Raw genomic sequence first — 27,192 nt, 5'->3', positions numbered from 1 at the left:
GTTATAATGTAAAGAAAACTAGTGTTCTTTGCAATTCATCAGCAAGGATTCTTATTTATAGTTGATAAGTACTCATCTTCCTAAGAACTATGATTTTACTTAGAATCATGGTTGTGTATGGTACAAAGTTGTTTTGTTCAAAAAATTCACTGCAGGAATAAAGCTTTCAAGATTAAGTTAAAAGGGATTGTTTAACTCTCTGGCCTTAATCCTTTAATACAAAGTAGTCTGTTACATTTGTCTAATATTCTATTTAAGCAGCTTTATTGATGTCCCTGGAAGCACCTGCCTAGATAAATTAATATATATCTATGTCCTCTGAGATAAGTGAAACACAATTTTACAAAAGAGTAAATATTTTATTATTTGTACATGAATCAGTGTGGTCTAAAGACACACAGCATCTGGCTAACTCGGAAAAGTAGCCCAGAGTGATGGGAGAGTGTGGTCGCTGACATTTATCGCAATGTCACTTGTACTGTCTACTTGCTAAGTACTGAGAGCCCATTCTGGACACGTCACACGCTTGGGAGGAGCCTGCAGTGGGCTTAAGACGAAGGGAATGCAGAGCATCCATGGCCTCTGTTTCAAAGACAAGGTCCTTTGAGGTCTGGGGTGGCCGGGAGGAAGAGGACCCTGCAGAACAGGTTTTCTGGGGTGGGAGGGCCCCTCAGGGAGGGACTGAAAACAACAGCCCTGAATGCTGCCACGCAGCCTCAGCCAGAAGAGCGCTCGTCAGAACAGGGGCCCAAACGTGGCATGGCCCCCAGATCTGGGGATGGAGGGAGTCACAGGGGAACCACCTGAAGTGTGGGCAGAGGCCCTCGGGGGGGGGCCACATACTCCTCCTCTCTGAGCAGCCGCAGGAGGATGTTTTTTTTATTCTTCGGCCAGCTGTAGACGTGAGTGTTCTGAAGCCAGGTGGGTACATGCTCCTAGGGGAGAGAGAGTGGCAGAAGCAAAAGCCGTTAGAGAAAAACCCGGACTCTAGATCCCAGATTCAGTTCCCAATTTTTCCCTCATGGGCGTCTCCTACTAAATTCTTCTGGGAGTTGTACTGTTTTGCTTTCGGAAGGGGTTCGAGTGTGAAATGGCTCTGGGTGCAAGCTGTGTAGCTTGTTATGGAAAGCACACGTGTCCAGCATCTTCCTTCAGTCTCCCAGGCTACCTGCCCTTTGCATCTCAGTGTGCTTTTCACCACGATCCCATAAAAGGGGTAGGACGGAAGTCATGCAGAGTGATGTGAACTCCTCTGTGGCTTCGGCAGAAGGGTGCCAAGGCTTTGGGCTTAATCTAATTCATTATCCTTTCACTCCAGCGACAGGGCTGGCTCACAGAAGCAGCCCACCAGATCCCAGTTATCAGGCAAAAGCAGAACCTGTAAGCCAGGGATCGTGAGGGTGCAGTTTCAGAGTGCCCTCGGGGAGTGGACATTCTGTTGGGGAAAGAAAGACAATGAATAAGTAAAATATATAGTGGGTTCAACGGTAATGCAGGCTGTGGAGAAAAATAAAACAGAGAAAAGGGGTAGCGAGTGCTGGGCAGGGATGAAAGATTTGCAGTTTTAAATAGGGTGTGAGGGAGAGGTGTTACTGAGAAAACAAGCAAAGACGTGACAGAGCAGTGAGCAAGCTTTGTGGATGTCTGGGTCCAGGCAACTAGGAGAGCCAGTGCAAAGGCCCTGTGGTGGAAGCATGTTTGCCAGTGCGGCCAGAGAAGCATGAATGAAAGAGAGTAGGGGAGGGGTTTTGGAAGTAGAGGGGGCTGTATCAGATAGGGCCTCAGAGATTTTTCACTGAGTAGATAGGACTCCTTTGGGGATTACAGGATGAGCTTAGACGGAGCACCTGCTGTAGGTCAGGCACCATGCTGGGTATTGATGATGCCCAAATGAAAAAGACACAATTACTGCCTTGAGGAGTTCATAGTCTTATGATGGAGTCAAAATGTAACTATTTTCTAGGCCATAACATGCCAAGTGGCCGGGGCAGCGGAGGGGGCGGGGGTGTAGTCTGCCCTGAGAGCGGGTAAACAAGGGGACTATTTGAAGAAGTTTAAAAAACATTAACAAAACCAACTAAAAGCTGGTCTGCTTTTTTCTATCACCATAACGCTCCAGTAATTCTAAACAATTACTGCCAACAGCCCCAGCCACGCACCACTGACTCAAGGTACAATAATTAGGAGCTCTCAAGAGAGGGACTATTCAGTACATCGGCACAGGGGAGGAGAGGCTAGAGGGATTGGGTGCTACGGGGATAAGCAAGAGTTCGCCGGACACACAACCAAGGAAGGGCACGGCAGAGCAGTGGGAGCACAAGTACAAAGGCACAGAAACATGAAAGAGTGGGGCGTGTGTGAGGGCAAGCTGAAACAGGCCACCGTGCCCAGGGCGTAGTGTCATCTGTGCGCACGGTGGTGAGAGGGAAGGCCAGGCAGGCGGCACAGCCCTCTTCTGAAGGGCCAAGCTCGCCACACTAAGGAAGACCGATGTGATCTTGTAGTCAGTAGGAAACCACCACAGAATTTCTAAGCTGGACAGAGACAGATCAGATCTACATTTCGGATGTTCTTCTTTGATGGCAGCACAGGGGATGGCTTGTACAGGGTCAAAGCGGACACAGGGAGACCAGGAAGGACAGGTTGCAGTGAGAGCAGTCAGAGCCTGGGCGAGGGATGGAAAGCACACCGTTGGCAGGCTGTGAACTGCGCAACCCCAGGGGTCCCGTTCCCATAAATGGAACCCTCCCTCGCCCAGGGCAGAAGTCTCAGTGCAGTCCTGACATCTAGGGATCCTCCAGGGTGGGGCTGGGCCTGAGCTCAGGGTGCCGTGGTGTGGCTCCCAAGATGTTTACTACACTGTTGCCTTCGCTTCTCCAAGCCTGGCGTGGGACCTCAGATGTTTTTGCCCCCGTTCTCCAAATCTGCTGGCCTGCCCTTCCAGTGAAAAAAACCCTCATATGACCCACAGCAAAGTTCCCTTCAGTAACTGTGTAGGTTTAATTCCCATATTCTACAGCTTTGAGAGCTGAACTATGTGCAACCAAACATTTCCGTGGAACAGCCTGCAAAAAGTGCACACATCTCGACTTTCATGTGCAAGAGATACGAAGTATCAGATGAACAGTCTCTTTTTGTCTCATGAGTTACAACACAAACTACTTCTTTGTGTGTGGTGGCTGCTTGAACAATTAGGATGGTCTATCAGGTAAAGCTCTGAAACCTTCCCGATTCATGCTACTCAACTGAGTGCTACAACCTGTTGATCTTTCTGGCAACACTGCTATCTCGAAGGATGGATAAAGGGCTGACAAGCTTTTCCATTTAAAATCCCAGATGACAAACAAACCATTTGTTTGTTTACCTTCTTAGCATTTGGGAAGAGCACAGGGATGAATCTGAAATTCATACTTCCTTGTTTTATGAACTCAATCTGCATCTGGAAGAGAACACACTTGAAGGATTAATTTCAGGAATGAGGATGAGTCAATGGTACTCACGATCATGCAAGCCCGCACGGGATTCTTATTCTGATTTCCTTCAGTGCCACACACTCATAACTTCAAACTCTCCATCACACATGTATGCCATTTGCTCATTCATCGGTCATGTATCGAAGGCCTATTGAAAGTCATGCTCTGTGGTCAGGGGGCCCGGCCGGCACCACCACCTTCTCCCCCATGCTGTGAAGGCAGGCCCCGCACCCCAGTGCCCGGGTCATGCTCACACTGGACTCTCCATCTTGTGCATATCTTTAACAATAGCTTCTGTCTCTCCCCAGTCTTCTAAAGACACTCACTTTATCTTCTCATGCCATGGGTCCCTTTGACAGTCTGGTAAGGACCCCTTCTCCAAATAAAATACGTAAGAAAATAAAACACCTAAGAGAACGAGAAAATCTAGGAAAATAAAGGAACTATTGTTACTGTTATTGAAAACCACTTGTCAAATATTTTTAAAATATGTAAAAAATAAAAGACCTATTTGAGATTAAAAAAAAAAAAAAGTCATGCTCTGTGCTGGACTTGGGGTTTCAAGGACTAGGATACTTTACAGGGTGTGCTGAGTTGCCTCATAGCAGTTCACAGAAGCCACTCGTGTGCATCTCTTCCCAATTCTGTGTTCAGTGACTTCATATTGGTAGGTTGAAATCGGCCATGTGAGAGTATTTGAGAACCAGTTTACCAGACACCATGGATATAATTCCTATCCTCACAAAGCCAGCAGTTTAATGAGCAGGCAGGAAGGAAAACTACCGACCACAGTGCAGTGTGAAAGGTATGAACAAATCACTGTGGAAGCCCAGTGGGGGCCAACCTTTTCTACACCAGTGGTTTGAAGGAGTTACAAGGGAGTTGTCATTTGGATACTAAAAGAAAATAGGAATTTGGTCAGACAGGGAAAATGGGGGGGAGGGGAAGAACATTCTCAGCAGAGGAAACAGCATGAGCAAATGTCTGGAGGTGTGAAGAAATGTTTGTGGGGTTGGGGCCAGCTAGTGATGCGTTGAGGCCAGAGCACAGGAGGGCAAGGGAGGCCGAGGGAGGCCGAGGGAGGTGAGGCTAGGAGGTCAGTGAGGAAAGCTCCGTCTGCCAAGCTTTAGGTTTCCCACACCACTTCCAATTTGCTCTGACACTGTGGTGGCCCTGCAAGATTTAGCTGCCAAGAACTCTATCAAAACCAGAATTTTCAACGTGAGAGGAGTTAGAGCCTTTCAAATCCTGTAACCAGCACAAAGCTTTCAGTCATCTGATGACAAAGGAGATGAGGAATTATGTGTTCCCAACTATGTCATCTTCCAACTGATTTTTGTAACTGAGAAGTCTTCACCATGCATGGGAATAAAAACAGAACAGAGAAGAAAGTGACAGTGGTGATGACTGAAATCACCATAGAAACAGCCTCATAAACACTCACTCTTACACTCACACACACACACACACACACACACACACACACACACACACACACAGTCACAACACACACAAATCTTCCATGAGGTGTTTTCTCAGTGCCATCTCACATTAAAAATCAGAAGACGACACCAAAGGCATATTTTAAAATGACCCGAGTGAGGTGCAACTAAAAGCACCAACCACACGAGCACAAACAAGTGAGAGGAAGGGTGTAGGGCCTGTAAGTTAAAAGTGAAGAACTGAATTTAGTCCCTGACTTCCAGGACACTGCATACTGTACAATTTTGCTTGTCCACTAGGCTACCCCGGCGGTGGTGCGTTTTTATCATCTCTTATGTTTCCAGAGATGGGCCTTCTGGGAGCCGTTGGCTCTATGATGCAGTTACTCATGGGTACCTCCTCGCTCCCTCTGTCCTGGAGTTTCCTGCTGCTTGGAGGGGACCAGCAAGCCAGCCAGGTGGGCAGGAAGGCACTTCTGCAGCTGGCCTCTTCGACCCCTCCAGTGATGAGGAAGGGCCCGAGACATCGTTGCCCCAAGAAACCAAGTTTTGGGGACAATCCGGTTCATGGTTGGGCACCGTCAGAAAAGCCCTGAGGTCCAGCTGCCCATTACTGCCTGGCGTCACCACACACCAGCAGAGCTTGACAGGACCTGGAGCCCTTCACACACAAGAGCTGTCGGCTCCAGGACTGGCAGTTCCTAGACACGAGTGCTTCGAGGCCATGCAGACAGCCGAGGGGTAGCAGCACCCAGAGCCAGCCATGACCTTTTAGGGCAGAAAGGGTGGCTTTCCTGGGCCCCACCAGGGTCTGCCAGGCTGGGTAACGATGGAATAGGAGGGATACTTATCTCCTGACTCCTTGGCCTCACTCTCTGACCTCCCTACCTTGCCTCGGCTTTTGCTTTACGTTGGTTCTGAGCTCAAGTAAGTGGTCGGCACTTGGTAGAAGAGGAGCCAGAGACTCTGAAGACCCAGATGGGGAACACCCACCCAGCCAGCCTGCCTTTTTCCGGTACTCCCGACCCACAGGACAGACCTGGATTTCAGTCCGCCTCCCCTGAGGTGAAGCTGCATGTCCCTGACCGCCTGACTGCCTCCTGCCTGGTGCTGCTTACTTATTCCATCTGGGCCATGTCTGCTTCCTGCCCCATCTTCCTGTCTTAATCAGTGACCTTTTATGCCCATTCCAGGTGCCTTCCCCCCGTGTGGAATGCTCGAGCTGAAATGGAGCTCACAAGTTCTAGACCAGTGAGTTTCAAGCCTTTTTAAGTCTCAGAATCCTTGGTAAACCAGCCTGAGAAATGCAGACAGCTCTGGGTGGGGTGGGAGGCCCAGGGCCCCCAGCACATATGGGCATAAAGGGACTCTACAGGAGAGTGTGACAGTCACAAGTCTAGCCCAGCATCCTAGTCAAACAGGCACCGCCTCCACAGGCTCTATACGGTCATGAAAAGCAGGGAGGCTGCTTGCCCTATATAACACAGCCAGTTCCAAAGCTGGTGATACTTTCAGCCAGAATGTTCTGTCAGATGCTAAGTCGAACTTCCTATAAATGTCTCCCCCTGGTTTTAGTTTGACCAGGCCCCCATAGTTCAGGTGTTGCTCATATATCATGAGCTAGAACCATCCCTTCCCTTGACAGAGCATCTGATCTGTGCCATATGCTCCACAGATATTATTTCATCCAATCTTCACAATAACACGGTGTTAGTGACCCATTTTCTGAATAGGCACATGGAGGCACAAAGAGGTTTAAGCCTTTGGCCGGCGGTCACACAGCCTGTGCAGGAGGGAGCTAGATTTGAACAGTCTCTTTGACACAACAGGCGGTGTCCTTTTGGCTGCGCTACTCTGGCTCTCTGAAAAGGCAGGGGACAGAACAGGACACAGATGCAGGAGCCCACTCCCCTCACGGCCCTGTCTCCCCCCACCCCACCGCAACCCCCAGGTTTCACATTTGTTGATAAACAACCAAGCCAGCAAAGCACTGCTTTCCAGAATCTTGGAACTTAGAGATCACACATTAATCTCCCTGTTACTGAGAGGTACACTGAGTCCCAGAGGTGTGGGGACTTGCCCCAGGTCCCGAAGGTAGGCAGAGCGAGAACCAACACCCGCCTCTCCTGCGGGGGTTCTTCACCCATCAGCCGGCTGGTCTCTGGTGAAGGACAGGCCTTCACAGAAGAAAGTGCCCGACTCCGAGGGCCCAGGGCCGGCGAGGTGCTGGTTTCCTCACTCACCATTCGATGAATGTACTTAGTATGTAAGCCATGCTCATCCTCGTCCAGCTGCGACTCAGCACCTTCCACATCCTGTTTGTATTTGGGGCTGATTGCTACAATTATCATCACTGTCTTCTGTTAATGAGAGGGAGAAAGTATGTTTATGGAAGTGTGGAGCGTGGTCCATTTGGTGAAGGCAGGCTGGAAACCGGCCAGCAGGACTGTGAGCCTTCTCTGATACACTGCAGGATGGAGGGCCGGCCTCCATCCGCAGAAAGCAAAAGGCATGGCCCCAGCCCAGGCAGACTCCCGCCTCCCCTCCTCCCCTGTCTCCCTCCCCAGCTCCCTTCAAACACCAAGAGCGAATGGCTCCGGCTCTCCTAGATGGACACGGTTCTGCCCACCGATTTCTACAACCATCGCTAATAAACGTCTAATGAAAACCGGAATCACTAAGTGACTCTGCATTGTGGCAAAATGGGTCTGCAACGACAGCGATGAAAACCCCCTCCCTCGGGCAGCAGGATCTAAGCTGTCAGTTAGTGCACCCTTGACTGCCCTGCTTGCCGAGGAGCAGACCCTTCAGCACAAAGCAAACATCAGGCTGCAGACAAAAGGAAAAGCCTCAAAACCCCAGCCTGCTGAGACTGTCCCCCACCGCTCCCTCCGAAAGAGGCGGCCGACACGGACAGGATGGCAGCAATCAATTTCTATCTTGTTAAAGCACAAAGTGTCCCAGTGGTCGGTATAGATTCTGTCAGTGGAAAACAAATCACAAGGCTGTGAGGGGGCGTCGGGGGCTGGGGGGCTGTGGGCAATGTGCTGCACGGCCTGTGAGGCTGCCCTGGAAACCTCTTCAGCCTGATCCCACAAAACATTTGGGGTGGCCTCAGATTCAATTGAATTCTGCCGCTCCCTCCGCACTCCTCGCCTTCATTTCCTCCTTTCCTATTCTGGTCAAAAAATTGTTTGCTCTGATTGTTATCAACCACCTGTGTCTGGTTCGACAGTTACTTCCTGCCTGTGCATGTCCAGGAGGGTGACCCCATCCTTCCTTTCCAAGTCTTTGCACGGCTGCCAACAAGGGAAGCTTTGTTGGGACTTTGTCTGCTTTGCCCTTGGTGGGTATGCCAGTGCTTCTTTGATAAAATAACTCCCCAAGCTAATTGTCTTACTCACAAGAAAAAAGTTCAGAATTTTGGAATGTACTTACATCCCTAAGGTAGCGTTCCATCCACTTAATGATATCAATGCCTCGGATTCTATCCTCAAATATGTCAATCTACAAGAAAAAGATGTGGAAAGTGACTCTTAATGAGAAGCTCTGTCTAGATGCAAAGCAAGAGAAAGCAGCACAAGAGGCCATATATATTTAAGACTGAAAAAGTCACTAATGCTTTTTGCAAGGAGGAGCCGGTAAATGTAAAAATCAAGATACAATTTTCTTAAAATGTTTCCTATTTCAAGATTAGTAGGCATTTGAGTATTTAGTATTTGTAATTATGTTTTAAAAATCTGAGAGACATAGTAGACCACCAGGTGCACGTAAGCCAGCAACATACACACACATATATATATGTCTGTAATTTGGAAGGCAAACATGATTCTGGAGCATTTTAATGGATGCGTAGTATGCGTGTACTGAGATACGATATGGTCCTTTGCTTGCATTAGCCAGGTCATTATTATGGTATTATGTCCAGTTTCGATCTATATGTTTCAAAAGGATTGCATGAAACTTGAAACAAGTCCAAGAAACAGTCACAAAAACAATTACTGAGATGCTGGGGAAAAGGTTTATGATGAAAGTCAAGTAGTAGAACTCCTGGGCCTTGAAAAAACTGGTATTAAATATCAAGCCTGCGAAGGGGAGAAAAACCAGTTATTTTCTGTTTTACAGAAGACTAAATAAGAAGGCCTTTCTTGGGCTCAGCCTTGCTCTGCAGCCAGAGAGTGGTGTGTTTGCGCACAGGTGCTCATGATTGGAAGAGGGATTATATACGGAAACGGGTAATACAAGGAGAGTGTCCTTGAACAGGGGTTATTTGATTCAGTCACACTGCTCCCAGATCAATGGTCCTACATGTTATGCCACCATTTAGGGCCCATCAAGTCAAATCCCAGCCACGCAGCAAGCTTCTGTGCCCCCCATGAGCCAGGCTTACCTCTCTTTTCCACGCATGTCCTGTCTACTTTACTCCCCACACTGGTGTCCCCTGCACCCTAAAGCACAGTGCAAGCCCCCCTGCTCTGTGGATCCTCCTCACACACTGACTTCCTTCTCCTCACCTTAATGAACTCTACCCCTTTGTGACCACTGGTGGTGCTGGACAATGAACACATTATTATAGCATTCTTTCATTTACTGAATGTCTTATTGATGTCTGCCTTATCTCTTCAACCTGGCTCTAAGCTTCCTATGGAACAAGATCCTGCCTTGTGTACACCAAACTCAGATACATATAGTACAAATATGAGTTCAGAATGTCCTTCTTTTTAACTGATGGAACATCAAAAATGGAACGGCTTTCCTTTTGGTTTGGACGATTCCTGCTTTAAAATGTCCAATGGCCAGTGACTACATTAGGTAATCTTGAGAGAGCTTCTGCAGCTCTCCGAGGTTGTACCAATTATCCATTTCTGTTCTACGAGAGACAAGCAATGTGATGTCAGGGCTGGGAAGAGACAGGCAGCTTGGCTTTCCTCTTGGCTCCTGCCCTTCCCACTTGCGTGACTTGGGAAACATTCCCGAAACTCTCTAAGTCTTAATATTTTCATTTGTAATATGTGGTTAATAAACCTGCTTCCTAGGGTGGCTGTGAGGATTAAAATGAGTTAGTGTGGAAAAGGCATATCAAAATGCCAGACATGAAGTAAGTACTCAATAAATGGTCATTCTTATTATTACCCCAGCACCTAAATCCTTCCTCGCTATGGACGTGGACATTCTGGGTGGCACAATGTGCTGGAGATCTTCCATTAGTCTCTCCAGATCTCTACTAAAATCCACAGCTCCTGTCAGGCCAACTTTTCCACCCAGCCACTATTATGAGCTGAATCGCGTCCCTCCAAATTCATATGTCTCAACATATGTCTTAACCCCCAGTGCCTCAGACTGTGACTGTATTTGGAGATTGGGCCTTTGAAAAGGTGATTAAAGTAAAACGGGGTCTTATGGGTGGGCCCTGATCCAATATGACTGGTGTCCTTATAAGAGGAGATTATAAAGAAAGACCAGAGGAAAGACCAGGTGAAGACACAGGGAGAAGATGGCCATCTACAATCCAAGGAAAACACCTCAGAATGAAAGCAACCCTGCTGACACCTTGATCTTACACTACTAGCCTCCACAACTGTGGGGAAATAACCGTCTGTTGTTTAAGCTCCCCCACCTGTGGTATTCTGTGGCAGCCCTGGCAAGCCAATACAGCACCCCCTTTAGGTTGCAGGCGTCACTGTTCCCTTGCCTCTTTAGACCTCCTGCTTTTGCTAGTCCTGGGATATTGAACTATTTATTCCCTGTGGATTCCCTAAAACTCACCTAGAACTTTGAAAATTGTCCCTTTATTAAATTACCCATTAAGTTTATTTTTCTCCACTAAGGGGATCTTGATGTATCAATATAGTAACTGAGCTGTCCAGGATGGGGCTATGGGATTCTACCACAGGCTTCAGAGTGATAAGGATCAAGGACAAATTTAAACTTGGCCTAAGCAGCCCCTGATTGTTAAGGTCACAAAAACCTGTCCTCTTCTCCAGAGACAATCAGTATGCTTATTTGGAAAGGACCCAAAGTAAGATCTTTTCTGAAATGTTGACCTTATGTCTTGTAATTTGATTTTATATCATGGTTGCCACAGTGTTTCTTATCCCAGAAATGAGAAACTGAAATGTTGGTCTCTATACAGTCTTGTATTTATATAGTCATGAAGTTGGAGTGTATAAAGTATATACTTTTAACAACTTGCATGTACTTCCATTTAAAAATAATTGTAGACTGAAGAAAAAATTTGAATAAAACTCGTGTCAGAAATGCTAAATAATCTTTAAAATTGACATTTAGCTACTAAATGTCAACATTTATCCTTTATCCTTCAACATTCCTATTTGTAGATATTTCCCTTAATTTTTCACCACTCTTTAGAATTGACCGTCTCTAAATACCCAGAGGAGGTCTCTGGGAAGGAAGAGAAGCGATCTCAGCGTTTGAGGAAAGCCAGTCCTCCAAGTAGCCTCCTGTGGTTCTCTATTTATCCTAAGGAAAACTTACATGGGTTTAAGCTGAGCTTTTTCAAAGCACTGCAGGGGACTTGAAGAGCATGTGCTTCCTGAGATTTCTTAGGCTAAGATCACAGTGAACAGCAGGGCTGGGGCGTCTACCTTCCTGAACTAGCCTAGACCAGCCGAGAACCTGGCCAGGTACCTCCCTGTCCAGAAGCATTGCTGCTGCAGCGAGGTGTGGATGGACCAGCAGCTTCGCACAGCGGGGCCCCCAGGCTGCAGGGGCCTCCACTGCAAACCTCACGACCCAGTGCAGAACAAAAGGACCTTGTAAGAGGAGTAGGTGAAAAAAAAAAAAAAAAAAAAAAAAAGATGAGTAGGTGACCTGGTGAAGCCTGCAGCCTCCTGTACCACAGGAAGCATAAACAAAGCAGGCATGATTGGTGAGGGGGCAAAGATGCCAAGTGCAGCGAGAGCCTGGCGTTTTCCTCAGGCTGGGCACCAGCTGCATACGTGCTCAGCGTTTACGCCGTTCTGGCTGTACGGAGGCACTCGGGGTCCCTCAAAAGGCATGCAGGAAAAACATGCTGGAGACTTTGGAGAGTTTAAACTCTAGAAAATAATTACCTAAATCCATAAGCATTTAGTTCATAATCACGTAAATCAAATAACATAGCTTAAAACATCAACAGCTCTTTATAATTTTTCTTGTTTTTCTTTTCATTATACTCACTTTAACAGTTCAGTCTTCTCTTTGGATAAAATACTTACTGCAGTTTGGAAGCCATTTACCAACAAAAAGTTCACAAATTTCACCACCTCCATGGCCGTGTCCATAGAATAAGTGATAAAGACTTTCCCTAAGAGAGATTTTTCACATTTATTAGAAAATAGTCAAATTATTCTATTCTAAACCACACTTGAAAAGTGTATGCAATGTCTTTTGTCCTTCTAGAATAATGAAGGGAAGCCTCAGGATGGGAGTGGTCTAAGGGCTATGGCTACAGCAGGGTGAACTGCTGTCCTCAGGACATAGATCTGCAGGCCCAAAGGGGCAGGGGGTTCTGTCCAAGGGAATGCAGACCGCTCAGGGTGCATGGAAAGGAGAGAGAGTTCTGGCAGGCTGAGACAAGCAGAGGAGGTCTTCTGAAAAACCACATGATGCGTTAACAAAAAAATCCATCACCCAGAACCTGCGGGGCCTTAAGATCAGGCCACCCCTGGTGTATTAGAGACACTTGGCTCTGTGCCCAAAAAATACTCTCACAGCGGGCCAGGAAGTTGAGCCCTGCTAAGGGGCCACCCAGCAGTGTCCTCTTTTGATCTCATGATGCTCTCCACTGCCCTGAACTTGACAAGAGCAAGAGAGGAGGGGGAGAAAATGGTTCTCCTCCCCCATCTCCCCTCACTGGTGGAGGAAAGGCCAGGAAGTTGGAGTAGACTAAAGCACAGCTCAGAAATGTTACTAAGAACTTCAGCAGCTTGAAGGAGAGAGCCCGCCTCTGGCAGGTCCAGCATCATTGACTCCCTTGCTTCTCCCTGAGTCAGCCTAGAGCAGCAGATGGGATTGTGCCCATAAGCCTAATCCAGTCAGGGTGAGAACCAGTGTTTTCCCAGGCTAAAGTCTTGGGTAATTATCTGGCTAGCGTGTTAATGTGGTGGATGAATAATCTCTCTGTATTGGCTTTTAGTCTGGAATCAACTGGCTACATCTCAGGAAGCCCTGGGGCAGAGGGTGGAGAAGAAAGCGGGGGGTTGGAGAGAACCTACTTATCTACGCTTAGGCTCTTGTTTTTTGAAGCACACCTCTCAAATGGAAGTATGTTCAACAGTCATGTTGACTCATTTAAGCAGCCAGGCATATTGATGGCACTCTATTTTCTTCTCGACACCTAATATTCAACCAATTCCTCTGTAAGAATTTTAGGACTCCCTTTATAGGTTATGGTAAGATAAATATGGTCTATAAACAGACACCCAGACTATATCCCAACATCTTCCATTCTCCAGAAATGCTCGAAATTTAAATGTCTAAGATTTTAAGAAGATTAAAACAAATTAAAAAAAAAAAAAACAACAATGGATCATTGTCATAGAAATCTTTCAGAGCCTTAAATGACCAAAGAGCATCGATTCCCCCAGTTGGAATTAACAAATGCAAACGGCTTAATTTTAAGTTGGCTCAAAGCAGTGCCTAGATTTGGAAAGGGCTTATTAGAATTCCAGCAAGCACAACAGAATATAACAATTTCACAAGTAGTGACTGTTTCCTTAAGATTTCTGGAACTTACTGTCCTGACAGACCTTAATATGAGAACATTTTGGTGATATTTCAAAGTGGCTCTGGCTGCAAAATGTGGAAAAAGCATCATCACCTGACACTTAGTCGAATGTTTCTTTAAATAAAAGGCTTAGTTTGCATTTGGTCGTAAAGCAGTATGGAGAATGTGAGACTGCTTTTTCCAAACAAGATTGCTTATTCCTACAGGAAATGACCTCGTTCTTGAAGGCTGCTGCTAATTTATGGTGAGACGCTAGATCCCTGGCCAATACCACATGGACATCTAATCAATCTATCCAGGGACAAGTCCACTTAAGAGCATCATTTAGAAGAGGGAAAAAGCGTGGGGGCCATTTGTTGTTGGAGGACATGTTGAAGAAAAAGCTAGTCGCTAAGCACTTTGTGAGTACTGCAGGTAGTGTCAGAATCACTACAAACAGTCCTACAAAATGCTGGTTACTTTTTTAACAAAAAGGAAATTTCATTTCACTGTGTAGTATGTGAGAGATATCCACGATTATGGATGAATAATCATCAAGTACTCTTAAAGTATAAGACCTGACAAGAAGAAGGAAAAAACAACATCGCAAACAACTTACGCAGTTCTTCTGGCAAATTGCTTGTTTTCAGAGTTCCTCTGGCTGGAGGGTTACTTGGGGGTCTAGGGATAGCAGCTGGGGATGGAGTCTGGGGACCCTCCGGTCTCAACTCTGCAGGACACTCCAAGGACCCCTCAGGAGCACCAGCTCTATGAGGTGGCTGGTTATAGAGCCGGCCCCTGGAAAGGAATACATTCACAGTAAATGTTCATGTTTTATAAACACAAACCTAGGGGGACAGAAAGCCTTTAATGACTATGGGAAATACCAGTGAGCTATCTCTCTCCTCTGCCTCCATTTCTTTCCTGACCCAGAAGGACAGAGTTTTTTTCTGCAGAGATTTTGGTCAATGAGCAATTTGGATGGCTGCCATTTATAAGGGCCTGTGCTAGGGGTCAAAGAGGGAAGCAGGATTTGATTTCTCAATTTAAGGACTGTCTAATGGGGAAGATAAGTCTCAGGTACAGTTCAGACAAGATCACCAAGAAAACAAAGTAATACAACGGGTGACATACAAGGTTTGGTGTTTGGGCATTCTGATAAGAAGACAACTTTCAGCTCACAATAGATAACATTTAATTATATCTCAAAAGATAGAAAAGACCATGTAGGTTTAAAAGTATCCATGTTAATATATGAATGAAAATCTGATTTTGAAGACCCTTTAAAGAGGTTTGTACCATATTATTATATGGCATCTTTGTTATTATTTTGGTCACCAAAATATTCCCATGAACGGTCTGCTGAGAGGAACAACCAGATGCACTCATGTGAGATTTGGAAAGTAGACGGAAATGGAGGCCATGCTTCTGCCACTTTTGTGGTTTCTGTTGTTAAGGGCTGTCTGTCATGAGGTGCCGAGTTCATCAGGAGGCATCCCAGTGTCCCGTTACAGCTTCACAGTGTCAAGGGCAGGGCATGGGCATCCGTTTTTTTGCCAGTGCAGACCTAGCAGGAACAAAATGTTTCCAGTAGCTGAGGTGGTGGCAGCTTCCGGATTCTGGAGTGTGCTGTGGCAGCATGGCCTAGAATGGAGGGCTCCGCGGTGGCTTTCTGACCCTCCGCCTCTCTGACTATGCCAGAGGAAGCAGCCTCTCTGGTCTCCTGTTCTGTGACTTTGCTCTGGGATCATTCCTGGAAGCCCAGCCTAAAACTCATTCCTCCAACCTCCAACAATGTCGTAAGTACCCAATTCCCTATATTAAATCCCTTCTGTTTACAATAGCTAGAGTTGTTTCTGTTTTCTGTAACTGAATTCTAATTGATATGGAGACTTCAAAAAAATATGAAGTAAATGTGGCATTGTTAACATTTTAAAAAACCTAGGTAGTGGGAACAGGAATGTTTGTTATTTGTTATGTTTGAAATTGTTTTATATTCTAAATCTTACAAAAGTTTTGAATATAAAATCTGTGTGTATATGCCTAGATTGTTGCTTATGATTTCATATTTTTACCCAAAAGAGTATTAAAAAAATTCTGAAAGTCCTATGTAACAAGATTTAAAATAAAATTATACAGAATCTCAACTACATTATATTTCTAATTGTGAATGCTTGAGGAAGTTATTTTTATTTTATATTAATATAGAAAAAAATTTTTTACGAAATATGCCTTCATCTAATGGGGATCCAGTTCCATATTCTTTTTGCATTAAATGCCTTTGTACCCAAAGTTGCTTAGTTGTTATAAAAGACGGTTGCTCACTTGACAAAGCAAAGGCCTTGATAATATTCAAAAACTTTCATATAAAACAATATCATGGAGAGTAATGACAGAGTAAATTTTCTGTATTAAGGTTCTCTTTCAAAAGACCAGTAAGAGGAGAATTAGCTTCATTACCTGTACTTATTTTTCATTATCTTAAAATGATAAAATAAATCCAAGGAGACCATAGCAGGCTTAAATTGATGTTACAAAAGCGGTTACTCTGTACTACATTTGCTATTCTTCTGCATATCTAAAATTATTTCAAAATAAAAGTTTAATTTAAAAATTACTATTGCCTCTCCTATTCAACAGTAAACATAAAGATGCTTAAATTTTGTTTGTTTTCTTGGAATTTTAGATATTTTTTCTGCAAGAGTGCTTATCTGGCTGTAAATCATTACTTAATTCCATTATATAAATTCCATGCAATTTTGTTTTTAAAAAAATAAGGCATCTCTCTGCAAAGAAAATCTGAGGGCTTGTCGGCTTTTGAGTGAAGAGGAAAGGCAGATGTGCCTTATCTGCCATTGTAAATAGAGTGGGCTTTTTTCTTTCAATAAACTTTTTGATCTGATTGCCGATTTCTGAAAAAAACTGCTTTAATAGGACCTTCATATCTCATTCCGTTCTCAAAACAGAATATAGATTTACTCTGAGTGGTATATAAAAGTCGTGCTTGAGCAAGAGCAAACATTTTATCTACTCTCTTTCCAATTTTGTCATCAGTTAGGAAGCTCCATTTACACGAGTTGTTCCTATATGTTTTAGATCTATAAATTAAGAGAAAAGGAAAACTTGAAGAGTCAAAAGAAAACAATGGGGCTTCCCTGGTGGTGCAGTGGTTAAGAATCTGCCTGCCAATGCAGGGGACAGGGGTTTGAGCCCTGGTTGGGAAGATCCCACATCCCGCGGAGCAACTAAGCCCAGTGCCACAACTACTGAGCCTGCGCTCTAGAACCCACGAGCCACAACTACTGAGCCTGCGCGCCTAGAGCCCTTCTCCACGACAAGAGAAGTCACTGCAATGAGAAGCCCGAGCACCGCAATGAAGAGTAGCCCCCGCTCGCCACAACTAGAGAAAGCCCGCACGCAGCAACGAAGACCCATCACAGCCAAAAATAAATAAATAAATAAATTTACAAAAAAAAAAGAACAATGAAGAGAAATATGATTAAAGGATTAGACAATTAAACAATTAAAGTCAAGAAAAACCAAAATTGTTTTTCTGGAAGAAGTATCGGAAAGACCTAATAATGGTGTTCAACATGTGTGAATTCTTTTATTACAAAAGAAAATAACAGGTTATTTTAAATTTCTATTAAGAACGAATTGAATTTAAAATTTCAAAGTAAGAAATGGTCTTAAACAGGTGTAGAAACTAAGGATATAAAAAAGAACTTCATAGCTTTGGAAGTCAGCCATAGTAAAAATAAAAAACTATTTCATGGGCTAAAAGGCCAGGGGATCTGAAAGTAAAAGAAGCAGGTATGACTTAGCATCTTAAGAGCCTTTCCTTCAAGAGCATTTTGACTAGTCACCAGTGGCTTTATGTGTCTGGTAAAGAGATTCTTAACCAGTTTCCCTTTCCTCCTGACCTGAAAAGTCTATGTGGGGCGTTCCAGTGTGGGACTTGGTCAGCAGCCTGGGTAGCAAACCAACAGAGAGTTTAGATACATTTTGATTGCATTGGCATCATTCTTTTTCATGTTAGAACTGTTTGAAATTTGGCCCCATCGTACTTACTGATACCTCAGGAGCCCTAGGGAGGAGCAGTCTCTTTGTGGAGGCCTCTCCTCTTGGTCCCAGGGGCTGGGATAGTTCAGGACGACCTTCTGCACAGGGTGCAGGCCTCTCACACTGGCTCCAGGTGGGGCCTGCCCAGGTAGAGCCGGCTGGATCACTTGCTGGTAGGCTGTTCGAGGGTAGTCGTGGCCATCTGCAGGTAAAGACAGCAAAGAAAACAGGGAAGGCTGACCCTAGCTCCTTTGTGTGAAAGGAGAGGTAAGCTCAGTGCAAATTTTTGTCTTGATACCAACTGAGGGTTCCAGATAACGTGTACCACCTCTAAGATGTTTGCCATATTTCTGTACTACTATTTACTTGATTGCTTTCATGAAATTGAGTCATTGTTTTTATTTTTTTCCTAAATAAAAACATCTGTGAAATCATGAGTTTGGTGTTCTAATTGGAAAGTACAAAGCTCCACATAGGCCCCTATTTAAATAAGATGCTTTAAATAATCCAAACTGAGCCTATTCCAGCTGCCTGGCTGATAAAGACCAGGACTTGGAGGGCATCTCTAAGAATGGGGAGGTAGGACCACAGAGACCCCTTTGGTCTAGGACAAGATATACTGCCCAGGTTTTGCTGTTATAGCTTTCCTGGGGCAGGTGAGATACATCCCAAGGGACCCAGATCACCACTATTCCTACCATAATTCCCCAAGTTTTTAGAACCCAAGGCTAGGAGAAATTATCCTCAGGATAGATACAGAAGCACTACTTGCTCTTTTCCTTCCCTGGACACACACACACCCACACATACACACACACACACACACACACACACACACACACACACACACACACACACCAATCCCTCAAGAAGAAGTAAATGAATGAAAACTTGGCTCATACCTCTGGGAAGTAACCAACCAGTTGGCAACACCTCCCAACTTTCTCAGTCCTCTGTTGCTAAAGGCTATGTGCACCTGGGGCCAGGGCAGTTAGAGGAGGGCAGTCTCAGAGCAAAGCCAGGCCTGGCAGTGACTTATATGAATTTGTAACCTAGGAGAAAGTTGGTCCCAGCCAGGCCCAGGAGTAGCAGAGTCCCAAAGGAAGAAGGGCAACCTGCCTGACCAGGTGAGAGAAGAGAAGTGAAGGTCAGAGGAGGGATGCAAGGGAACCCAGGAAGGGTGGGAGAGGAAGGCTCTGGGGGAACTGTCTGGGCCCAAAGGGGCTCAGGTGTGGGAAATCTGAGAGCTCTGATATATCTTAGGGGTGGGCCTAGCTTGGAGAGGGACTGGAGAGAGCCAAGTGGATAACCCTGCAAAATGAACCATGAGCACGTCCTGGTAATCCAAGCATTGCCACCTCTGCCCAAGTAAGAACTTGGATGATGGAGGAGGCATAGCTAGTTAGGGCAAGAAAGAACCTTGGTTTTCAAAAGATATTTATTGGTCTTTATTCTTTCTCTGATTATATAAATAATAACCAATTTGCCTGCCGTGTAGGTAGGATACATGCCGGGATGTAAAGTGAAATAAAACTAGGAAGTGAGCAAGAAAGTAACAGATAAAGAAGGTTGGAACCAGAATGTGGTTAAGAACTTTATGCCTAGTTTGGTAAGTAGTCAGGAACCACTGAAGTTTTCATGGGAACATCTAGGGGACTATTGGCCTCAAGTACAGAAGACAAATAATATGTGTATTCACTTCACTAGTGTGGCCCCACTGTCTGGACTCAGGAAACTTGGCTGAGTGACCCTGGAAATGTGCCCAAGCCAGTCTCTCAAGCATGGTCAGAATCCCTGGATTTAGTCTATTGTCTGCTCTGACCTGTGACATCAGCTAGGTCCTTCCTGTCCTGCTTCCTTTGGCAAAAATGACCACACCCCTCTTAACCCAGGTTGTCTCCTGGTCCTGACCGTGACCCTTGCCCTGCTATTGCTTAGGCCTGCCTATGATATTAGGGGCTTAAGGAAAGGGAGGAGGATAAAAGGATCTGACTGGGTCTATCCCAGCCCCTTGGCTGATAAAGACCAGGACATGGAAGGCATCTCTAAGAATGGGGAGACAGGACCACAGAGCCCCCTATGGTCTAGAATAAAATAGACAACTGAGGTTTTGTCTTTACAGCCTTCCTGGGGCAGGTCAGACACATTCCAAGGGGTCCAGCTCACCAGTTGGAATTCCAGGGCTACAGGGCTGGTCTCTCCTGCTGCTCTTTTCCCTAGCTGGAACAGGGTTAAAAAGTGCCACTGCTATCAGGTCACTAGGCCAGCCATGTTTTTAGGTGAGTCTTGTATGAGTGGACCATTTACAAAACCAGCTATAGGTACAACCCTCCAGAGATTACCCACTGCATTTAAAATCCACCTTGCATGATTGGGTCTCTGCCCTTCTTGATTTTACCTCCTACTATACTCTGCTCACCAAGCCCCAGCTATCCTGGCTGTCTTTCTTCTTCTTGAACGCCCCAAGCTATTACCCCACCTCTGGGACCCTGAGTCTGCCATCCGCTCTGCCCAGACTGTTTTGCTCCGTGTCTTTACAGATCAACATCTCGACATTCAGGGCTCAGCTCAGATATCACCTGTTCACCAGTGAATTCACCTGTTCAAATCCCATCTCCCTATTTTATTTTCTTCCTAATGCTCATCATGTTTGTATAAGTAAGCATGACTCTTGTCAACTTCTTACCTGCCTTCCCTACGAGACTCTAAGCTCTGTGAAAGCACGAACTGTGTCTGTTTGCCACCACATCTCCAGGCACAGAGCCGACACCCAGGGGATGCTCAATAAATGAATGAATGAAGACCGAAGAGTTACAAAGCCAACTTCACACACGCACACAAGCGAAGCCATGGAGCACTGCACAGTCTGCCTGCTAGGTCTTGGGTCTTCTAGACTGTCTATGTCTCATCTGCTCTCCATCTGCGGTATTTCTCAGTGTCTCCTCTGGAAGTAGGAAGAAGGAAGACAAGAAGAGGAGCAACGTTGCCAGTGGCCTTGAAAGTTTTTAATGCTTAGAGCCATTCTTGTTTCCCATATCCATTAAAAAGTGGCTAATAAGGTTTTATTTGCTTTAAAATGACTGCCAAGCTCTAATCATAGGGTTTATTTCTTTTCCAGAAGGTGGATGTTAGTGCTGTTAATCAAAAGCCTTTGAATCAAGGACATATGATTTCTAACAGATTATTCCTCACACAACAGGTTTCTGTCTCATAGCAACTAATCATATCATTAAAATCACTAAGGCATGTGGGCTAAGTGTTTGATTAGCTGTAACTCTCATTTCTGAAATGGCCACCTGTGATAAAAACTTACACTGCTTTGTGTGAGCAGATGAAAATGATCCACCTCATCTATTTTTGAAATTAGGGTACTGACAATATAGTTCTCTATGCTGTCCTTTGATTGTTAAAGCAAAGAAATATTGAATATCAGAGGGTCAATCAAAAATAAGATTTCCTTTTTTTTAAAATAAATTTATTTATTTACTTTTGGCTGCATTGGATCTTCGTTGCTGTGCGTGGGCTTTCTCTAGTTGCAGCGAGTGGGACTACTCTTCGATGCGGTGCGTGGGCTTCTCATTGCGGTGGCTTCTCTTGTTGCGGAGCATGGGCTCTAGGCTTGCGGGCTTCTGTAGTTGTGGCACGAGGGCTCAGTAGTTGTGGTGCACAGGCTTAGTTGCTCCACGGGATGTGGGATCCTCCTGGACCAGGGCTTGAACCTGTGTCCCCTGCATTGGCAGGCGTATTCTTAACCACTGTGCCACCAGGGAAACCCAAGGTTTCCTTTTTGTAAGTGGAACTTGACTGGTTTTGTCTGGAATTTGGCTGGTTGTGTGGAAAAGTTGTGAAATAAAATCTGTATTTGTTGGGTAAATGAATGTCTTTTCATCGTTCAGATTTTGATAGTTTTGTTCCACTATTTTGACCAAGGCTTGCTAGTTTAGCTGGGTACTATATATATAATGGCTAACATTTATTGAGTACTTGTTACATGCCAAGTACTGTTCTAAGTTCCTTATTCAGGATTATAGAGTTCAATCTGTTGTTTTCCTAAAGAAGTTTAACTTAGAAAAAAATCCAAATTCCTTACCACAGTCCTTGCCTCCTTCATTTTCTAGCATATCATTCTCTCCCTGCTCACCCTGCTCTAGCCCCACTCACTTGCTTTTGGTACATTAACTACACCAAACTCCTTGCTTCCTGGACCTTCTTTTCCTTTAGATTTTAGCTCACATGTGTCCTACTCAAAGAGGCCTCCTCTCACCATCCTGTCTATTAATGTCTGTTCTAACACCTGGCTATTTCCTTTATAACACATACACTTTGTTATTTTGTTTGCCAATTTCTTCTTATCTATAGACTTATCTCCAGTAGACTGTGAACTCTGAAAAGACAGGACCATGTGTGTTGTATTTACCCCTGCACACCCAGTGCCTAGCAGAGAACTGGGCAAATATTTGTTGAATAAGCTGATAAATGAATGAACAAGGTCTGTTTCCAAATCTCATTGACCTCCTTTCTTTCCTCTGCTCTACCATTAGACAAGTAAAGATGGCCTTTCCAAGGCTTGATATCACAAAGTCTCTACTCATGATTAGGGAATCACTCCTTTTCCCAGGAAGTAGGGAACAGATTTCTTTTTGTTCATTCAACAAGTATTATTGAACCTCTATGGCTAGGCAGGCGGTGAATAGAAATAAATAGGTTATAGTTCTCCTTAGTAGCTCAAAATAAATGGAGAGAGAAAGAGGAAATCTGTGTGTCTATGGATGTTTGTTTGGAAACACAAACCCACACTCAGTGCGTAAGAGAGGTGTGCAAGCCAGCAGCCAGCTACGTGGTAGACTTAAGAATCACTGCCTAAAATATCTCCCCCAATGACTTGTCCTCATGCCTAAAATTCCATCAAGAGAGTGCATTCTGTAGAATGTGATAGACAAGTGATTTGTTAGCACAGTAACTCCTAGATTCTGACGCAGTGTTAATCACAAAACAAAAATACAAATCTTGCACATCATGAATAGGTGCCCAGAACTGTATGTTACTTGTCAATCTTACGATCCTCTTGGCCTGAGTACACACGGTCTTCGTGTTACTGGGCTTTGACCGCTTGGAATTTGTAAACCAAATCCTAAACGAAGCTTTCCACTTCTCAGTCAAAACATTCAACATTTTTCTTCCTTATTAAGAATGGTATTAAAAGAATTTATGAGAGAGAAAATAAAATCTGATTTTCAAGTTGTCAAAAGACATGATGATATAACGCAATCACTTTAGCCAGGAAAACAAAATGGCCTGCATAAACTGTTACAGGAACTCTCACAGCTGTAAACAGCTGTAGTTCCTGAAAGGCAACACCTTTCTTTCTCATCTCTTCCACTTGGTTTGCTTTTTCCTTTCTTTTAATTGTGCATGCATTCTAGCATACAAATAATCACTCTTTGGGGTCCATATGAGCAATAGGAGGCACGTGCCCACAGGTTTATTTTATTCAGTCTCCTTGGTAGAGAAAGCAAGAATTTTACAGTAAAACGAGTCTTTTAGACTTAATACATTCTTTTCTCCCAATTTATTTGCGTCATGGGTTTTATTTGATTGCATAGCCATGATCTCCAGTCTGGTGACCTTCAGTGGAAGGATTTTGAGGCAGTAAGAGTCTGACTTCTCCCGGGGGTGGGGGGGAGGAAAGAAACAGTCTTTTCCCACTGCTTGTTTCCACCTGCCTTGATAACTTTTTTTTTTTTTGACATGAAAGGGGTGACCAATAACCAGTTTTGCTTTAACTTGCAAAGGCTAAGGTATGCCATTTGCATGGTGATCATTATTTATTTATATTTTCATTAACGGATGAGGAAGTAATACTCTTCTAAAGCCGAGTAGAACCACATAGCCATGGTTTCCAACTGCACGAGCATCACTTAGATGAACAGCTCTTTTGAAGTGGTTTTGTTGGCAATTAAATGCAGTTACAGTCCTGACATGAAACTAAGCATTTATACACCTGCTTTGAATGCTTAAAATCTGTGCCAGTGAGAGGGATCTAGAAGTAGAGGAGTACTTTACAGGGCTGGCTACAGGATCCATTTAGATAATAACAATAATAACTAAGAGCTGCTAGTTATTGAGGGCTTACTACAAGCCAGCCACTTTCCTAGTGTCTTTAATACATTATCTCATTTAATCCTCACAGCAACCTTCCTGGGAGCCATTGCTATTGGAGGCTTCATAAATATTTTGGGCTTGCAGTGCCCTGAAGAGAAACTGTAAGCACTGAATTTCCCTGACAAACCCAGCCCGACCCTGACCCTCTTCCCTGTGATTAAATGCCCCTGGGAACCAGGACCAAGGTACATGCAGGGTGGATTAGGCTGAGCCCACCTGTACACTCTCATTTCCCCTTACTTTTCTTTTTTCTTTTTAACTTTTACTTATTTTTAAAAATTATTTATTTATGGCTATGTTGGGTCTTCGTTGCTGCACACTGGCTTTCTCTAGTTGCAGCTAGCGGGGCTACTCTTCGTAGTGGTGTGTGGGCTTCTCATTGCAGTGGCTTCTCTTGTTGTGGAGCATGGGCTCTAGGCTCGTAGGCTTCAGTAGTTGTGGCTCGTGGGCTCAGTAGTTGTGGCACACAGGCTCAGTAGTTGTGGCTCACGGGCTTAGCTGCCCCACGGCATATGGGATCTTCCCGGACCAGGGCTCAAACCCGTGTCCCCTGCATTGGCAGGCAGATTCTTAACCACTGTACCACCAGGGAAGTCCCTTTACTTATTTTTTAAATTATAAAAGTAATGCCTGTCTGCTCTAACAAATTCAACAAAAATATGTAGAGTTAGAAGAAAAATCTCCCTATCTCTTCCTAATTCCTTGTTCCCCTTCCCCCATGATCACAGTTAACAGTTGGGGCCATCTTACACACTTTTTAATGGAGTCTTTAACATATATAATTTAAAAAAAATAACATGTATGGGATCAACACTTCATGCTTCTCCCTTAATCTTTTTTATGTCAGAGTGTGTATTTTAGTCTATGTAACAGGGGCCTAGTAGTCTATGGTATAAATAAATCACAATTTACTTATAATAATGTATATTCTTTATAACATAATTTGATAATTATTTATAATTTACTAATTTATAATTATTTACTATACTCTGTCCCCTTATTGATAGGCATTTTACTGTTTTTATTCTTACTCTAATACAATGCTTTAATAAACATCCTCATTCAGGTATTTCTATATGTTCATTTAATGTGTCTATAGGACAGATTCCTACAAGTGAGACTGCTGGACCAAAGAGGACACATTTAAAATTTTGATAGTGAAATTGTCTCTTGGAAGACTGTACCAGTTTATACTCCTATCAAGAGTAGATGGGGAAGTTCATTTCCCCATAAACCCACTAATACTAGATGTTGTCCCAGGGTGTTTTTGTTTTTGTGCACCTGATTGGGAAAAATACATCTTTAAAAATTTTGCATTTCTCAAATTCAGTAATATTAAGCTTGGTTTCATATGCTTATTGGCTGCTCATACGTGTTCTGTGAATTATTCCCTTCTCCTGTCCAAGTTCTCTCCTCTCTGCCTTTCATCACTTATCTTCACTCCCAGGATCCTAGGCTCCCCTTCCTCCCCCAGTTCAAGAGAAGGAAATAATATAGAGAGCAAGGGGAGGGGATCTGATGAGAGAAAGCAAGTGTTAAGAGACTAAAAGTATTCCCAGTGGGAGTGTTTGCATTTTAACAGAGCCTGCCCAAAGAGGGCAATGCTTACTTCCAAAGACTAGATTGCTCACAATGCCATTTCAGGGTTCAACAGGAAAAATATTTTCAAGTGAGAAGATTTTCCTGGAACTCTCAAATTGTGAGTCCATGTTTTCTCTGTCTATCACAATGGGGCTTTCTCCTGTTAGTGGTTAAAGGCAACTGCTTGGGACTTAGTATCACAAAGCCCTTGATGAAGTATTCACACTTCTACATATTAATCTAAGAAACTAATCAGAAATGCAGGTAAAAACTTATGTACATGATGTATCATATCATTGCTTTTTGGATCAGAAATTGGAAACTACTTAAAATGTCCAACAACAGAGAATAACTTTAAAACAACTTGATAGATCCATCTGATGAAATAATATGCAGCATTTTTAGGTGATGCTGGAAGAATTACACTGAAATTATTTTAGTTTTATATTAAATATATATGCAAAGAAAAAACCCAGTAAATATGTCAAACCCCAATAAGGAATTATTTTTGGGTGATGGAAACATGGCTTTTGAGCATATTTCAACTTTGAGAGTGAACAAACGTCAGTATTATGATCAGAAAAATTATCTTTAAATGCAGATAGTAGAATGTTAAAAAAAGTATCTTGTGGTATTATTCCCACAAAATCATTCCTTTTTAACCTAGAAATCGTTGAGAAAAAAATGCAAATCCTGACCCTGCCAAGGTTCAGTTTTCAGTGAGTGATTCATGCTCAAGGAACTCTGCCACCACACCCATCCTATCCCTGGGTGCTCAAAGTACAAGTGAGGTCCTTGCTTCCCAATCAGCTGACTTCCCAGCATCCCACACCAACACCAGAGTCCCAGTTGTAGACCTCAGGGGCTCTTTCTCCCGAAGCTCCGTTGCTTCCTCATCTCTTTTGGGCTTAGTTGCTCTGCGGCATGTAGGATCTTCCCAGACCAGAGCTTGAATCTGTGTCCCCTGCATTGGTAGGCGGATTCTTAACCACTGTGCCACCAGGGAAGCCCCTCTTAGCCTCACTCTTAACTCACATTCATTATTGCCTGCTTTCTTCCAAGCATCTTCTAAGTTAAATTCCTTTACCTCACTTTTTTTTTTAAAATTATGAATTACTGTTGCTCCATTCGCTTTAGGAAGCTTTATTAAGCTTCCTAAAGCTATATTAAATGCACATGTATAAATACATAAATTGTGATTGATTATAGGATGTGTAATTATTTCTATAATTTATTTTAAAGCTAGGCACCAGATTTGGTCAGACTCTTTGGTCAGACCATTTGAACTGCTTTCGATACGGTGTTTTATTTTGCTAAGAAAAATATTGCACCTCCCAGCCCCATGTTTCACCTGTAAAGCCCTATTGTTATTTTCCGGCAGCGTCTTAGAGAGCTGACATCAAGAATTATGATGAACCTTTTATCTCAGTCTAAGACTTTATCACTTTCAGAGATGCTTACTGTACTGATACATATTATTTATTCATTCATTCATTCAGAAATAATTTATTAAGAATCTAGTATATGCTGGTCACTGTGCTAAATACCGGAGAATTATGGATTGAAAATACACCTTTTGGGCTTCCCTGGTGGCGCAGTTGTTGAGAGTCCGCCTGCCAATGCAGGGGACACGGGTTCGTGTCCCGGGCTGGGAAGATCCCACGTGCTGCGGAGCGGCTAGGCCCGTGAGCCATGGCCGCTGAGCCTGCGCTCCGCAACGGGAGAGGCTACAGCAGTGAGAGGCCCACGTACCGCAAAAAAAAAA

The 27,192-nt window shown here is 44.1% G+C and overlaps 1 protein-coding gene across 4 annotated transcripts in view; it reads right to left on the bottom strand.

Annotated features, from left to right (window-relative positions):
* Positions 1–338: 338 nt before the first annotated feature.
* The window catches only part of TRAF3IP2 (TRAF3 interacting protein 2), a 41,465-nt gene continuing 14,611 nt past the window's right edge, over positions 339–27,192 (bottom strand). Inside the window, exons 3-10 of one of the 4 annotated variants that reach the window (XM_024740922.1) lie at positions 17,694–17,886; positions 14,242–14,420; positions 12,133–12,221; positions 8,354–8,422; positions 7,159–7,275; positions 3,365–3,439; positions 1,379–1,435; positions 883–935 (exon numbers count right to left, since the gene is read on the bottom strand). In XM_024740922.1, coding sequence (XP_024596690.1) covers positions 1,409–1,435; positions 3,365–3,439; positions 7,159–7,275; positions 8,354–8,422; positions 12,133–12,221; positions 14,242–14,420; positions 17,694–17,886 — 749 coding nt within the window. In that variant the 3' untranslated portion in view covers positions 883–935; positions 1,379–1,408. Of the gene's footprint in view, positions 936–1,378; positions 3,440–7,158; positions 7,276–8,353; positions 8,423–12,132; positions 12,222–14,241; positions 14,421–17,693; positions 17,887–27,192 lie in introns of all 4 variants that reach the window. The other 3 variants (XM_024740920.1, XM_024740921.1, XR_003002691.1) reach the window with 3 other exon arrangements.

Source organism: Neophocaena asiaeorientalis, unplaced genomic scaffold (assembly GCF_003031525.2).
Source record: "Neophocaena asiaeorientalis asiaeorientalis breed wild unplaced genomic scaffold, Neophocaena_asiaeorientalis_V1.1 scaffold203, whole genome shotgun sequence".
NCBI classification, from domain to species: Eukaryota; Metazoa; Chordata; class Mammalia; order Artiodactyla; family Phocoenidae; genus Neophocaena; species Neophocaena asiaeorientalis.
The sequence above is the reverse complement of the archived record's forward strand: the minus strand, read 5'-3'. Positions and strand labels throughout refer to the sequence as shown.